At 41.2% G+C, this 17428-nt stretch overlaps 1 protein-coding gene across 3 annotated transcripts in view; it reads left to right on the top strand.

The window, feature by feature from the left end:
• Positions 1 to 17428, top strand: part of shf (Src homology 2 domain containing F) — a 176939-nt gene that overhangs the window by 21503 nt on the left and 138008 nt on the right. For all 3 annotated transcript variants that reach the window (XM_084059689.1, XM_084059688.1, XM_084059690.1), the window contains exon 2: positions 16275 to 16416. In XM_084059689.1, coding sequence (XP_083915815.1) covers positions 16275 to 16416 — 142 coding nt within the window. The remainder of the gene's footprint in view (positions 1 to 16274; positions 16417 to 17428) is intronic.

The raw sequence follows: 17428 nt of genomic DNA, 5'->3' as shown, positions 1-17428 counted from the left end.
CCAGCTGCACTGAACGTGTGTCATATACGTGCGTGTGTGTGTGGGTGTGTGTGTGTGTGTTGCTTCTCTTTCTCAGCGCCAAATGGCAAGTGGCTCGTACTGCTCCTCTGTATTATGCAGCTCTGATGTTCCTTCCCCACTTAACGCCAGCCCTCGTTCCGGGGCATCGCTGTCACCGTCACCGCTGCATCTGGAAGTGTTCCCCCCCCCCCCCGCATGCCTGCAGCGCTGGTTTCTCAACGTCTGGTCCGGGGACTAACAAATTGACCCTTTTATAGGTCTGTAAATAAATTAAAATAAATGTATGGGTCTGTACAAACCAAACAGTTTTTTTAAAAATATATTTTTTAAATATTTTATAAATATATATATTATTTTTTTTCAAAGATTTTCAAAATTTGTCACGATTTTTCAAAAAAAACCTCATAGCACTCGGTACCGTGCTATGAGCTTGCAGATCTGCTATTTTTTAATTGCCCAAAGAAATGTTCTTAATGGGTTATATAAGCACTGGGGATCTACAGAGTAGATTAGAGTTCCAGTATAGTTTAGTTCAGTCAGTGATTCTCAACCTTTTTTAATTTCAAGGAACCCCTCAGTTTGATATGCATCAGGCCACACGGACCCCCATTTGATGCCATTTTTCTAATCGCTGGGACTGTATACTGTATTTAACTGAAGAGTTACAGACCCATAACGGTCCATTTGGACCCCCTGGTGGTCGTTGAAAACCAGTGGCGTATAACAGGATGATCAATGACGGGGGGGCTGAATCATGTGCATCTGAGAGGATGGGGGGCTGGGGGGGGGTTTACCCTGGCTGGCGTGCGAAAGCCGCTCCGCATGGGTAAAAAAAAGTGCAGAGATCTAACGCGGCGAGCGTTTTTATGTGGTCTGAATGTTAAAGGAGGGGGATAATAAATAAGGCAACATGTGAAAAAAAAGAAAGGGGGGAAAAAAAGAAGAAGAAGTGAGTTGTGGGCTTTGAACGACACAGATGCCTGGGAGGGACACACACATGTGTAACTGCTGGCTGAGCAAAGGGAGATTACCTACCTCTGATCCCACTGGTGGAAAGTAACTGAGTACATTTACTCGTGTATTGTGCTGAAGTGCAATTTTTAGATACTTTTTAGATTATTTCCATTTTTGATATTTTATACTTCTGCTCCACTACATCTCAGACGATCTATGAGTTGTGAGCTTGCAAGATTGTTATTTTCAAAAAAGTTTGACAGATTTTGAAAGATTTGAGTACTTTTCCTACTGTACTGTAGTAGGCCTACGTAGTAAGTATATTTTGATGCCAAGACTTTTGTACTTTTATTCAAGTACAATTTTGAATACAGGCCTTTTACTAAAGATTATTTCTATATGGTCTCTGTCGGGTGGAAACTTCATGATCTCACTTGTCCAAAACTGTTACTTTTCAGGATTCAAATTCAAAAACAGCAAAAGTAGCAGATCTACAAGCTCAAAAGTTTCGAGCTTGTGGATCTGCTACTTTTGATGCTTTTGTGTGACGCTGTAGTATGATCAAGTAGGGAATACATTAATGTTAGAAATATGGAGATAAGAGGTTTCTGCCCGACAGAAACGATATGTATTGCTGCTTTTACTTGAGTAAAACATTTGAGTACCACCACTGCCTCTGATCCCTGAAAACATATGAGGCCTGTTGAGCATTGAGCACGTGTCTGTCTGAAATCCAGAGTCCTGACCTTGCAAAAACGATATGTTATGTGTGATGAAATGCAGCCATAGTCGGAGCGAGGCAGACAAACAAACAAGAGAAGAAAAAGCTTCTTGTCTCTGCATTTCCTCTGGGAGCAGGATGACTCAGCATAATACATTTATTAATTACTTTAAAGTTTGTTTTGAGGAAAAAACATGATTTTGAAAACTTTGAATAGGCACTCCAATTAGACTAAAAGCTGTGTCAGCGAGCTTAATTCGCCTGAAGACAAAACAAAAGTTTTTTTTGTGCCTTTTAGCTGTTCTTGCAGTCTTATTGGTCTCATTGCTTTCAGCTGGCTCCAGCCACTGATTGATCTAGGAAGAGAGATTACATGCTGAAAATAATCATTGTAATTTGCTGCTTATCTTTCTGAAACTACTGGAAAGTTTCCACTACAAGAACTAACGGTACCGTGCTGTGAAACATATTTCACAGGCTCTGGATTTGATTCCATACACGCTACAGCTTGTGAGCTTGTAGATCTGCTATTTTAATTTATTTTATTTTATTTTTTATGATGTACCGTTCCCTTCAGGGCTGGTTCTGGTTACAATGGAAACAAACAAAAACAAAAAGTCAGAGCTCCACAGTGTTGTGAAAAGTTTCAGGTTATGGTAGGTTCTGGGTTATCCATCATAGTGGAACAGAGCCAGTTGAGTCCATTGGGGCTGTGTGTGTGTGTGTGTGTGTGTGTGTGTGTGTGTGTGTGTGTGTGTGTGTGTGTGTGTGTGTGTGTGCGTGCGTGCGTGTTCAGTGCTCCAGCAATAACCTTGTCTCTCAGGAAACCTTTCAAATGAAGTCTATTATTGTCACAGTTGCATTGTGGGAGGTAAACTGCTGTAGCACTGTGTCTTTGTCTGTGAAAAACCAGTTCTCCTCCACCCTATGCTCATCTAATTTCCAGGGCTGTGTATCCCAGCAAGGCTCAGACCCTCCACGAGGGATGTTCCATTGAATCCTAACTAGATTTGCGCTCCGCTTCTTACAAACCTAAGAAGTGTGTTATTGATAGTAACTGCATTATGTCAACGGAGAGAGAGGGCTGACTGTGATCGTCTCTGCTCAAATAAATTGCCTTGAGGGGATGGACGTGTCTTGCCAAGATGTTCTATTGAAAACAAACCGCTGCCAAGTTCTCTCTCTGTTCAGATGACTGCATCAGAGAATTTGCCATTTGTTTTTTTGTAAGACAAGATAAGGTGGACAGTGGACAGCAAAGGCAAAGAGTTAATGTGTTGCAGAATTCTGCTTTGATTAGTGGATGTCAGTCTGCTGAGCAATAGGCCGACACGTCTGTAGCCAACTTCTCCTCTCCTTCTCCTTCTCTTTCTCCCTCTCCTTCTTCTCTCCTTCTCCTCTCCTGTCCTCTATAGCACAGTGGTTCTCAAACTTTTTCATGTCAAGAACCCCTAAATGAATGTGTATTTGGCCGCGGACGTCCATCTGAAAAGATTTTGTGCCATTTTCAAAGAATGTAAAAAAAAAAAAATAGCTGATATATATAGGGCCACTTTAAGAACCCCTGCATTAGACCACAGACCACGATAACTCTGAGAGTGTACAAATGGAACCAAATGGACCCGTAATCTACCCATTTGGTTCCATTTGTACACTCTCAGAGTTACAACCACATAAGGGTCCATTTGGTTCTTAACTATCCATCATTTATCTGGGGACCCCCTGGAACCCCCTCAAGAACCCCTGGGGGTCGCCGGACCCCACTTTGAAAACCACTGTTCTAGCAGCCTTCATGCCCTCTGTTTCCGAACCTGGGGTCCAGATTGAATATATACTGTAGCAGATAAGATCTACAAGCTCACACAGGTCTGCGACACGGTGTGAGCTTGTGTTTTTCCGCTTTTTGTCGTTCGAGAATTATGTAGGGCTTATGTGGTTAACATGTCTGCAAAGTGCAATTGCTTGTGTGCACGTTTGGTGGAGTCTCGTCTTTTTCAGATGTAAGAAGGGGGAAAGAAGGTTGGGAACCACTGTGATGGAGGATTGGTGTTTTTCTTCCCACTGAAGAACGAAATGAGTAAACGACAGCCGAAATGCCTTAACCCAATTGAACTGCTAAGCTCTGAGTCATATCAGGTTATCGGTGTCTGAAATCCCCTGTAGGCGCGAGACATAAATCACACTAGTAGTCAGTCTTACCGATGTCTTTTCTTTTTTTTCCTCCTGCTCCCATTCTGTGCTTCCTCTCTGGCCTTTCTGCCGGCTCTCAGGAGGGAAGTGCTGATGCATCTTAATCTAGGGCTGGACAATTAACCGGAAATATATGGAAACCCATGTTTGGAACCTATAACCGACTTAATCTTGCTCATGTAGGTCAATGGAATAATCGAGAAAAAGGTGTGTGGTGGGGGGGGGGGGGGTCATTTTTTTTTGTTTTATTTCTTATCAACAAATTAAATCGACACAAATAAATTTGAAGAGATTTTTTGTATATTCGACTACATTGATTAGTCGGATGAACCACTTAACCCTGTGTTATACTTTATTTGTACAAAGTGTAGTGTATAGAAATAGTGAAAGAGATGATCTACAAGCTCATGTGTCACATATGGTGACGCGTTGTGAGCTTCTAGATCTGCTATTATCAAAAGTTTGAAATAATCAATCAAATCGTGACGTTGATTTGAAGACATATCGTCCAGTCCAGCATCTTAATCCTTCCTGGGCGAACCGTGACAATTCTATCACAATTCCTCTATGTGGAGTCATTCACCGGGCCTGGTCAGGAGACTGGGAGGCCTGACCATTACTGCCATCAATCATCAGAGCACCTGTCTTTTCTTCTTTTCTTCTTTTTTTTCATTAACCCTTTCAGACCGAGAACGCATCTGTGTCATTTTAAGATGTATTTGGGCTATTCAAAAATAGCAGATATACAAGCTCATAGTGCGGCACTCGGTGCCGCACTATGAGCTTGTAGATCTGCATTTTTTTTTTTAAATCGTGAAAATGTGTGCAAATCTTTGAATATCTATTTCTCGGCGTGTGAGGAAATGGCATAAACGAGTCGGCATAGGTATGTACTCGCGACTTTCATCGTTCCTGACTACCGTGGAGCCCTGTAGCGCTGTTCTAGTAGGCCTAGTAATAATGATAATAATAATAATAATAATGGTAAACATACAGTATATACTACAACAAGGACACAAAGAAACGTGCAAAAGGCAATAACCCATTCAATCTGGCCATTTTTGAAAAATCGTGAACATTTTGTGCAAATCTTTGAATAATATTCAAAAATGTGTATGTTCAAAGATATTCAAAGATATATATTATATATCTTTTAAAGCGAACATTTTTAACTCAAATCTTTGCTGGTGGGTCCCTGAATAACATATTTTGAGGTGGGGGTCCGCGACCAAATACATATAATTTTGGGAGTCCTTGACATGAAAAAGTTTGAGAACCACTGATATTATAGCAACAGACGTACGGTTTTCAGAAAACTGTTAGGATTTAGAAGACATTTGTACTGTAGATGCGTTCCCGGATTGAATGGGAAAAGCAAGCAATAGAAAAACCCAGTCTTCCATGGTGGCCCTTTTTAGGGTACTTGTTGAGGAAGTGTGTTTCTCATTCACTTCAACGTTTGTATGTCTGTGTTTATCACTTCATAGTAGGCTGTGTATAGTCTAAGCTTAGTGCTTAGTTGAAGTAGTTTGATGCTCCAACAACAACAAGTACCAACAATGGACATAAATGTTTATTGCACTTGTTCCAAAGTGCAATAATTGCCATAATAGCAGTGTACGCCGGTTGCTAAGTGTTTTAACCAAATCCTAAGCCATCTGATCAAACTACTTTAGAAAACGAATCCTGTGTTGTGCCAGGAAACCCATTCTCTCTCCATTCAGGGTTTTTAAGGAGATGCATTCTCGGCCACATATTCTCACTGCTAATGGAAGGGACTGGGAGCCCAATTGAATTGTAATCCTATAGTAGCTGTTGAATGCCAAAGTGGCAGGTGCCTGCTGCGGTCCCCCTCCCTTCACTAATGTTCTCCCCGTTGCTCTCCGAGTTTGAATCAGCCTCGCTCCGCCACGAGCCACGATGCATTCTGAGCAGTCTGGGGCCGTCCCGCAGTGGTGTAAAGTAACTAAGTACATTTACTCAAGAACAGTACTTAAGTAAAGATTTTAGGTATTTTTTTTTACTTTACTGGAGTATTTCCAATTGTCTATACTTTTACTTTACTCCACTACATCTCAAAGGCAAATATTGTACTTTTACTCCACTACAATTATTTGTAGACTTGAGTTACTAGTTACTTTGCATATATGAATTATTACATTATAAAACATACATTAACCACTTAAGCCCTATTTTATACATAGGATATTTGACAATAGCCGATCTACAAGCTCATAGCGCGTCGTTGTGAGCTTGTAGATCTGCTATTTTCAAACATTTTAGTACTTTTACTTTTGGTACTTTAAGTACATTTTGATACCAATACTTTTTGTACTTTTACTCAAGTCAATTTTGAATTCCGGACTTTTACCTGTAACAGAGTTTCTACATTGCAGTATTGATACTTAAGTAAAACTCTTGAGTACTTTTTCCACCACTGGCCGTCTGTCCGTTCCTTCTCACCACTGTGAGCTTGGCCTAAGAAAGAACTGGCAGGTGTAAAACACCGGGCCAACTCGGGACGGCCATTCATTGTGGCTCTGGAATGAGGGTAATTGAGTAAGTGCTTTATTCTGGTCTGCAGGCCAGCGATACGCCCGGGCTACCATGGGGGACGTCGTGTGTCTCTAAGCCTTAGCGAGGTTGCCTTTGTGCGGGGCTAAAGGCTTACATCCTTGCTTTAGTGAAGGGATGGTCCCCATGCTGAGGTTACTACAGTCTTGTACTGAGGGTGAATTTGACTTTCATGACAAGTGTGGCTTTTTGGCCGTGGTCCTGACACGCCCTGGCATGCCAGGAGGCAGATGGTGTGTCCCCAGGCAGGCAGGCAGGCAGCAAGCACTACTCTCTCTTCTCTTATTCTCCACACTCCTCTTCAGTCTTACTGTGGAGCAGTGGTTTTTCAACCCTTTTCATATCAAGGTCCATTATTTATTTCGGCATTTGAGCCACACAGACCACCGTTTGATGAGATTTAGACTCTCAAACCCACAAGACTTAGAATATTTTGCTATCGTTGGATAAGATTTTGTCCAGAATTCCATGTTGTATTGATGTTGGTACCATAGGAGAGATAACAGGCAAACGTTGATCAAAATAACAATTCTTCTACATTCTCTAATTGTGTAGACTTCTTTTAAATTAAGTAATGCAGATGTTTAACAATAATGTAACTCTTGAGAGCGTGAAATGAAACCAAATGGACCTGTAAGGGTCCATTTGGTTTCATTTTACACTCAAGAGTTAAAGATCTAATAAAGGTCCATTTGGTTACCAACTCTCCATCATTTAGCTGGAACCCCCTCAAGGACCACTGGTGGTCCCCGGACCACTGGTTGAGAACCACTGCTGTAGTGTAGAGTACTACTCATTTGTGTACAGTGAAAAGTAACTAAGTACATTCACTCAAGTCCACTACAGTTATTTGAGAGCTTTATTTACAAGTTACTTTGTAGGTTTATCATTATTTATTAGGGTTGTCCGATATTGGCTTTTTTACCGATAACCGATATACCGATATTGTCCAACTCTTAATTACCGATACCGATATCAACCGATACCGATATATGCGGGGATTATTGTGATTAGGGTAAGCTCAAATTTCATATCACACACACCATATACAGTAAGAACTCCTGTAACTTATTTATAAAGCAAAAAAAAAAAAAAAAAAAAAAAAAATTTTTTTTTTTTTTCAAAAACCGATACCGATATTTTCCCGATATCAATTTTTATGCTAATATCGGCCGATAATATCGGGAGGCCGATAAAATCGGACATCCCTATTATTTATTATTATTATTACATACCTTACACACTTAAGCACTACTTTATACTTGCACTGTGAGCTTGTAGATATGCCATTTTTGAAAGATTGACGAATTTGGAAAACCCTTGAAAAACGTGTGAAACTGGACATTCTGCATAATGAGTACTTTCACTTTTGCTACTAAGTATATTTTGCCAATACTTTTGTACATTCACTCAAGTAAAATTCAGAATGCAGGACTTTTATTTGTAACGTTGTGTTGCCACTTTTACTTCAGTAAAACTTAGGAGTACTTCTTCCATCACTGTTTGTGTAGTGAAGTTTGGGAACATTAGCTCTAACTCCACGTATACATGAGGCCCTGAGGAGCAGGGTGGTGGTGGCTTAAGTGTCTGGAAACCTGGGCTTATGTGGAGAGTGGTCAGTTAAAATACTCTTAAGTGGCTGGGAAACTCTGTGAGGAGAAAGTGAATGAGTAATCATATCCACTCTGTTGAGGTGCCCTTAAGCAAGGCACATTTTGCACATTGTTTCACAGTAGATGAGTGATATGAGACTGCATGAAAGAAGTTGGATGTTGCCGCAAAAAGGAACTTGGATGATGAACAAATATGACAGCTGACCTATCACATGAGTCACCTTTTATTGTATTCTTCACCTTTTTACAATCTATTAACAAAGGTTTGGCTTGTATACAGCAATGATGAATCTTTTCTGGAGCTGCTGTCATAAAAAATGGCAAACCTTAGGCTATCTTATGCAAGGTTTCTCTATGACACACAGTACAATATTAATCTTGAAGGCCTGATAAGCCTTGTGACTCAAACAGAAAGTAAAAAACATCAAGATACAACTAGCATGGAATGTTCCTTGACTAACTTCCTTCATCATACTGTAGCTCATTTGGCTCCATTCTCTTTAAACAACACTTTAAAAATGCAAAACTGATTTGTGATCTACAGTATGTGTGGCTGAGAGAGCGGTAATTGAAAAAAATACAATTTATGTCTATGTTTAAGAGACCTCTCCTAACAACCTCTGTCACTACAATTTATAGAGGGGAAGTTTGCCATAAAGAACCTTACTGTCATATTGCTAGACATCATTTCATCTTTTAGCTTTTACACTCAGATATCCTTGAAATATAAGGGTATATCCATTAAGGCTTTAAATTACCAAGATAAAAACACATCCTTTCTGTTTCAGCATAATACATTTGTATAGCGTGAATCCAGTGTAATTCTGTTGAGCTTGAGAGTGTTTTGGCTCGGATCAAGAACAACTGAAAGACCAATATGAGGGGGCTTTCCCGTCTCTGCGCTGGTAGAAGACCTGGCATAATAGGACCTTTTAAAAAAAAAGTTGAGTCAAGGATATTCCAGTGGATAAGTGGTGTTTTGGTTCTGCGATATAGTCCTCTATTTGTATCTGTGTTCAACTCCCAATCACATGATGTCAGTGGTTGACAATACTTAACCCAGCCTTTTGTGTCTCCCAAAGTAAAAGTTACATTAACAGGAAAGGCAAACACCATGTCATGTGTTTTGAATGTTTACTATGTACCCTAACAGACCGTGATGGAAAGTAACTAAGTACATTTACTCAAGTATTGTACTTACACACGATTTTGAGGTACTCTTGCTTTACTTGAGCATTGCACTTTTTACTCCAGTACAATTATTTGAAAACTTTAGTTGGAAGTTACTTTGCAGATTTGATTGATACAAAACGTACATTAACCTCTTAAGCTCTATTTTATACTTTGGCTATTAAAAATTGCCGCTCTACAAGCCTACAACGCGTTCTATATCTGTAGCTAGATCAAGCTATTTTTTAAAATGTTTGACAAATAATGAAAAACTTTTATTTTGGTACTTAAATGTAGTTTGACCCAATACTTTTGTTATTTTACTCTAGCAAAATGTGGAATACAGCACTTTTACTTGTAGCAGTATTTTATCACTCACTCCCACAAGCCTTAATTGAATTCAGCCAAGTTGAGGATTAGCAAAATTAAACTGAAAAAATAAATAAGCATTGGTTCTCAAAGTGGAGTCCGGGTGTTATTGGTACTTTTACTTAAGTAAAAAAATCTGTGTTCTGATATAACAGATAATTGCCATTAAACAGTACAATTCTCCTAAAACAGGGCAGGCAAAGTCTCGTGGGTTACTGTGGAAACGGCTGTAAACGGTGGGGTCATAGGGCATAGAAGGCAAAAGGAAACTAAATTAATGTCTGGGCTTTTGATCAAGCAATTGATTGAGACTCTGGGCAATCAGTTAATTAATAGTTTGTGCTATCTCACCGCAAACCTAATATAATTGTATTTCACTGGAGGTCAATAAGGCAGTATTAAAACATATTAAAGATTGAAAGGTCGAGACAGGATGGGAAGAATTCTGCCCGGGAAGTGGTCTACGGCTCTCGTCTCGCTTAACCCATTAAGGCCTGAGATTCCGATTCTACAAAATGTCGGTTTTCTGAAAAAAAATATATTTCTACGTCATATTTTTCTTATATTTCTACGTCATATTTCTAGCTTGTATATCTGCTATTTTGAATAGCCAATGTACAAAATAATGATTTAAGTGTTTACGCAGATGAGTTCCTGGTTTTAATGGGTTAACAAGGAACAAAGGAAACGTATAGACTGGGCCGCAGCACGCAGGCGTGAATTCATGTCGTGTAACGCTGAATATATGTGAGGCAGGGCAACTTCTGACAAAGAACCTGCAAAATTATGTTCCTTCCCGAAAGAAAAAAAAAAACCTTCCATGAATATAAAAAAGCAACATAAAACTTTATGGCACACATCCTGGGCCTTCATGGTCTCTCCATATACTAGTGACTGAGCTACAAGATTAGTTGTTGACCACACAGACAGATGGCCAGTGGCCTTCGTCCCTGCCATTTAAATGATTCATGTGTTTATTTGGTCAGGGTTACTTATTATCAGGCCTGGACTGTGTCTCCCATGACTGTATCTGTGGTTGGGACAGGCAGCCACACACACACTGAGATTACTGATGAACAAGTTTCCCTGCAACAAAAACGTGTGAGATGATGTGAGAGGAACTAAAACGCTGTCACGGATTGATTTATACTTGTAGTTGCGTATAAATCACCCTTTTACACAAGTAGAACTCAAATCTTTTCTTCTGGGGATTCTACAAATGTCTTCTAAATCTTTTTTTTTTTTTAAACGCTTTGATGTTGCTATATATCAGTGGTTCTCAAACCTTTTCATGTCATGGACCCCCAAATGGATATGTATTTGGCCGTGGACCCCCATCTGAAAATGAAGATTTGTATTAAAAGAAATTCAAAATGATTCTCAAGTTTCCAAAAAATGTTCAAACAGATTTTCAAAAAATAGCAGATGTACAAGCTCATTAGCTACATTAACTACTTTAGCTGGGGACCCCCCCCCCCCCCCAGGGACAACCAGGGACATTTCTGCTAATCCCCCAACTTGGCTGAATTCAATTAAGGCTTGTGTGAGTGAGATATGTTATTATATTTGTGGTGCAAAGCAAACCAGAACAGTGTTTGTGTTGGACCCCCCCCGCCCCACACACACACACCCCCCCTTCCCTCCCCGGGTTTCAAATGCACAGAAGCAAAACAGAGGAGGAACCCGTAATTACACTGTGGCAGAGAAACGTCCTAGTTATTTTCAACATAACAGATTTTGTTGGGTTGGAAAACTTGTATGTCCAAAAAACTGTTACTTTTCAGGAAATGTAAAAAAAGAACCCGTGTTCCAATGCAGTTATTTAAGTCTCTCTTGATAGTGCGTTGCATTGGATAAATATTTATAAAACCCACAGGCACTCTTAACCACTTTCACTATTATAGATATTTTCACTATTTTTGTGTGACACCATTATACAACAAAGTAGGTCATTCATTTATGAAAAATATAGATAAAAGTTGAAATATGGATTATGGAGATACAAGGTTTCGTCTCAGACGAGATGGAGAGGGAATGGTGGAGAAGGAGGATTCAACACACACACACACACACACACACACACACACACACACACACACACACACACACACACACACACACACACACACACACACACACACACACACACACACACACACACACACACACACACACACACACGCACGGTGGCCGTTATGAAACACAGCCCCGGGTACTTCCCCTTATCTCATGATGCCTAATCCATGTACTGTACGGTGTGGAGGATCCGTGCACCAACATGCCTGCCGCTGTGTCACTGTTGAGACATAATCGCCGTACAAATTTATACCACTCAACGTTTTGCACATCCAATAGTTTCCAAATTCCAGTTCAGTGACATCCACGTTTTTTATCAGAACTGTAAAAGATAGCATGTGCTTCCCCAGTTGAAATCCCCACAGTTTAAAGTGGTTTAGTGCTCCTGGATTCCCCTAGGTGTGTGTGTATTACTATACTTGTTGTAGAGCGTAATTTAAGAAATGCAGGACAATTGACCTGATCCTCACAAGAGAAATGGTTGTTTTGTGGTTAAAAAAACGAAAAGACTTTTATAATTAGGGTTACACTGACTGTAGGAAAAGATTCAGGTTAGAGTTAGGCATTTAGAGGTTAGGTTTAGGGGTCGGGGTCAATGTAATGCCTGATGCATAGATGTGCTCCGGTGTCATGCAACCAAAATAGCTAGAAACTCACGTGGGTTAGGGTTAAACATGCCAACAATTTAAAAAATGCCATTCATAAAGTTGCTGTCCTAAAATGCTAGTGTCCTCACAAGTATAGTAATGCAAACTTGTGTGTGTGTGTGTGTGTGATCTCTCAGGGGTGGCCCCTGTAGGGTTAGTATTAGGGAAGCGTGTGCTGTGGCAGAACATGGATGGTGGCGGTTCTGTCCACATCTTCTAAATCAGTAGTACTCAAACCTTTTCGTGCCAAGGACCCCCAAATTGATACGTAGTTGGCCGCAGACCACCCATCTGAAAAGGTGGGCCCCCAGAAGAGAAGATTTTGGTTTTAAAAAAGCTAAATATTCTAACACTCTAGAGTATTTCTCTAGCACTTTCAAGATTTTTCTAAACATTTCTAATACAGCAGGTGTACAAGCTTGCAGTGTGGCACAACGTGACGCTCTGTGAGATTGTAGATCTAATATTTTTGAACAGCCAACATACCCCTCCAATGGACCCCTGGGGGTTCCCGGGCCCCACCAATGTTCTAGATCAGAAGAGGAGAGATGAGCAGCTTGTTTAGACTCCATGTTCCTTCCTGTAGCGAACATACAGTATGACTCATATACTAGGGTGCAGTGCCATTCAAACCTGTTTGTTTGTGTCCACTAAGCCCTACTAAGTGTCTACTAACGTATATTGTATAAATGCACTCTTGTTTGTGTATTGAGGAAGCTGGCAAGGCTAGACTTGTCAGAAGGCCCAAGGTGGAGTGGGCCATTTTCTGAAGACACGTCTTGGACACATTGGTATTGGGTGAAAAAACTGAAAATGTTGACGCAGTTAAGGAAAACAAGGTTAAATGTGAAGTACAGAAAAGACATGAGGATATGTGATGCGTAGTTTTGAATTGTAACATTTCAATTCAATAGCAATATAGCACTAACATAAAAGGCCTGTAAAGGAAACCTGTGTGTGTGTGGGTGGGTGGGTGGGTCTGGGTGTGTGCGGTGCGTGTGCGTTATAAGGATTCATTTTATTTGGGGTAACCATTTCTATTCTTTCTTTTTTCCCTTTTCTCCTCTTATGTAGTCATTGCCAAATCCCTCCATGCGTGCTGCACTCCCCTGAACCCGGCCCACTAAGGGCGGTGAGCGAGTGCTCTTATACCTTCACAGACCCCCCCCCCCCCCCCCCCCCCCCCCCCCCCCGCCCCCTCAAGGAAACCCTCCATCAAGATGCTTAATGATTCTATGACCTGAGGCACTCCAGTCCGTCCTCAAGGCTGCCAGACTTGGAATAAGACTCCTCTAAAAGAGAGGGTTCCTTCAGGAAAACAAAAGTATTTTTTTTCCACCAGCCTGTTTTGCAGCCAGGCCAAAATCCCTCCAGTCAAAACCTCCTCATTTAGATCCAACAGGGTCCAACCGGACAGATGGCACCCACCCCCAACCACCCTTCGCCCCATTTAAAGTTTAGTCTTTTTACTTCTTACTACTTAATGTGAAGTAACATGGGGATGGAAGGGAACTTTTTAATTAATATTTCATCCGGGGTTGCTGTCGACGGAATCGTTGTTCTGTTCCCTTAAACCATTCAATCCGGGGAACGCATCTGTGTCATTTTAAGATTTCTTTGGCTATTCAAAAATATCAGATATACAAGATATACGAGCTTGTAGATCGGCATTTTTTTTTCAATTGTGAAAATGTTTGCAGATCTTTGAATATATACTTTTAAAATCGAACATTTGTAACTCAAAAATTTGCTTCTGGGGGCTCCTGGAAAAATCAGACTTAAGGTCTTAATGGGTTAAGATTCGACCATATTTCTGGGTCTTAGGACATCCTTCCCTAATAGCCGTCTTCTGCACGAAATACTTCGGGGGTAGAAGAAAAGAAAAAAGAAAAGAAAAAAGAGCTGGACTGCAATTAGCCATGGCTGGCTGCCAGTGTGCTATAAATCTTGCCAAATTGTTTCTCTTAAGGAAGTTTAGCATTTGTGGTCCTCTAGCTAGCTCTGCCTTTTTTTGAAATGCAGGCCTGTCACTGGCCTGTCATATAATTAGAGCGGCCGGCAGTAGCAGCTAGACTGTGCCATAAGTGTAAGTTTGAGGCGCTGCGGTGGTGTGCTGAGGCACATGGAGGTGGAGTGTTATTTATGTGTCTCTATACACAGTGTTGATTTCGTCGACTAAAACTATGATGAAAAATGTTCGTCGACTACCCTTTTTCACTGACGAATACTACATAAATACTAAATAAAAAATAAGCTATGATGACTAAAGCTACGACTAAATATATTGACAATTTTGTCAACAAATAAAAACTAGACTAAAATGTTAGTGAGGGACTAAGAGATCCAGTAGAACTAAAAGACAAGTCATTTTATGTTTGGTTGCGCTCGGGTGATGCGCTCTGAAAATAGCAGATCTACAATCGGCTATTGTAGATCGGCTATTTTCAGCATGCAACTGTAAAATCAGGCATTACGACGCCATCAAGGCACCACCAAAATACATTTTAGTCAACTAAATCAACTGTAGATTTAGTAGATTGTGTGTGACTCCCTGGACACCTCCAACTTGTGTTGTAGTGTTCACAAGGGCTCCTATTGCTTTCAATCTCAATCCCCCTCCTTTCCATTTCTCCCTCCTTCCCTCTCTGTAGTCCCATCATTTTGTAGTTCAGAGTAAGAGCTGTAGAGTAAGAGAGAAAACAAAAACAAAACACGGGATTGAAACGGGTCGAATAATCAAAAAGATACGGGATGTACATGATGTGCAGAACATGCAGGTACTTTAGAACATTGGCATCATAATGCAGGTGTGTACATGTTCTTTAGAACATTAGCATCATATCGTCTCAATTTACGAAAGAACTGTTAAAATACGGAGATAAGAGGTTTCCGGTCAACAGCTACGATATGCAGGTGTGTACACCAAAAGAAAAGTAGCTGCAGGTGCAGGGCTCAATAGACCAGTTCATGCCACAAAGACCGTTAAGAATCCACACAATTAACATAACTAGAAGCTCGGGCGGCCGAGGGTCTAGCCCTTCGGGTGGCCGAGGGTCTAGTCGGGGACCGGCCTACACAGGAACGATTTATTTCTCCTTCACCGGGGTTTAGCTTTGGTAGCTTTTCTGGAGTACTCATTTTTTTGAGAGCTGCTTATAGACTATATGCAGAGGTCTGTCAAGAGTGCTGGACTTAGCTTAGAAGCCGGCTTATATACTTTCATCTGTCACCTCGGAGTGAGAGGAAGAAAGACTATAGTTTATGCCACACTCAGAGATTTTTTGTTGACTCATCTAGTGTATGTGATGCCTTTTATGAAGTGATGTCACAATGAGTCAGCGCTTGCTCCGGAACAGCCCGATGTCAGTCATCTCCGCATACGGAGATTCCAAACCTTTCGTGCCGGATCCGAAAAACTGTGTATCGGGTCGGGTCGAGGCCTAGCTAAGATCGTAGGCAAAGGTCTGAGCTATCTGTGTGCGAAATTTGGAGTCTGTAGCACCAACCATGTGCTTTCAGGGCTCATCCATGCGATTCGGGCCAATTTGGATTCGGCGTCCATTGGCTTCAATTAGTAGTCAGGACTCCGCATATGGAGATTCCGAACCTTTCGCGTTGGTTCCGGAAAACCGCATATCGGGTCGGGTCGAGGCCTAGCTAAGATCGTAGGCAAAGGTCTGAGCTATCTGTGTGCGAAATTTGGAGTCTGTAGCACCAACCATGTGCTGTCAGGGCTCATCCATGCGATTTGGCCCAATTCGGCCTCGGCTTCAATTAGTAGTCACGAATAGGTGAACCCACATCAGGTAAAGACAACGCAAGGTATTGCATTTTGGTACAGAAAATTGGAAATAATCCAGTAAAGTAAAAAATACCTAAAAATTGTACTTAAGTAAAGTAAAGTAAATGACGTGTGGTATTTTTTCCTTCCCCTCACAGCTCATCATCCTAGAAGACTACGCGGACCCGTTCGATGCCGAGCAGGCCGTCGGCACTCAGACCGCCACGGAGAAGGTGACGAGTCTGACGACCGAGAACGACGGCTACATGGAGCCCTACGAAGCCCAGAAGATGATGGCAGGTAAGATGAACGATCTCTGTTGTTCTCCCCCTCGGGCCCTAAACGCTCAGAAAATGTCTGTTTTGTGTCGTTTGCCGCCATATGTTGTGACGTCCTATTTATGAGGCGTCTGTCTCTCTGTTCACCTTCACCCTCCGGGTGGTGTGACCTGTAATGCAACAGTGCCTCTGTTATGGCTTCATTGTACAATGTCTTTGGACAGGGCTGATTAACATGTAGACGTATTATTGGGCCATATGTTGGCAAAATGGTTGCTCTAGGGGCTGGGGCAATTAACCGAAAATGTATCAAAACCGACCTTTAGAAACAATAACTGACTTAATCTTGCTCATTTAGGTTTTTTTCCCTTATATATATCAACAAATTGACACGACAAAATTGTTATAGATTTATTTTTTATATTATCGACTAAATTGATTATTTTGATTAAGCACATAACCTTTTATTATCCTACTTCTTTGTTTGTTCAATTATTCTTGGCGGCATAGACATATAGCGAAAGCAGCCCTTCTACAAGCTCACAGTGCGTTACATCGCCATGCGTTGTGAGCTTGTAAATCGGCAATTTTTGCTATGTAATTAAATTAATGAATAAATGGGTCATTAATTGTAATCGAGCCAAAAGTTTGAAATAATGGTGCTGCAGATGTGAAGTCATATCGCCCAGGCCTATCAGATGGCCAGATGATGCTTTATATGACAGGTGCGGCTGAGCGGAACGGCGACGAGAGACGGATTACTTTTCAAGTACAGCAGTTGTTGGGGGGCGGGGCTCTCCAAAAGATTGCATTAGCAGAAAAGTGATTTTGAATGCATGCCCTCGTCTAGAACGTATCCAACGAAGCGAAGAGATGTTTTTGTGTGTTGCACTTGAAGCTTGTTCACATTCACAGACAGCCACTTAGCCGGGGTATTCCAGGAAGGACAGTTTTTTTTTGTTGGGAGAACCAACAATAGCCGTGCGCTTACACAAGAACTCGGTCGAAAACCGCATTGTCTTCGCCTTCGCTTT

The sequence above is a fragment of the Gymnoscopelus microlampas genome (assembly GCF_963454915.1).
Source record: "Gymnoscopelus microlampas genome assembly, chromosome: 1".
Taxonomy (NCBI): Eukaryota; Metazoa; Chordata; class Actinopteri; order Myctophiformes; family Myctophidae; genus Gymnoscopelus; species Gymnoscopelus microlampas.
This window is presented reverse-complemented; position numbering and strand designations above follow the sequence as displayed.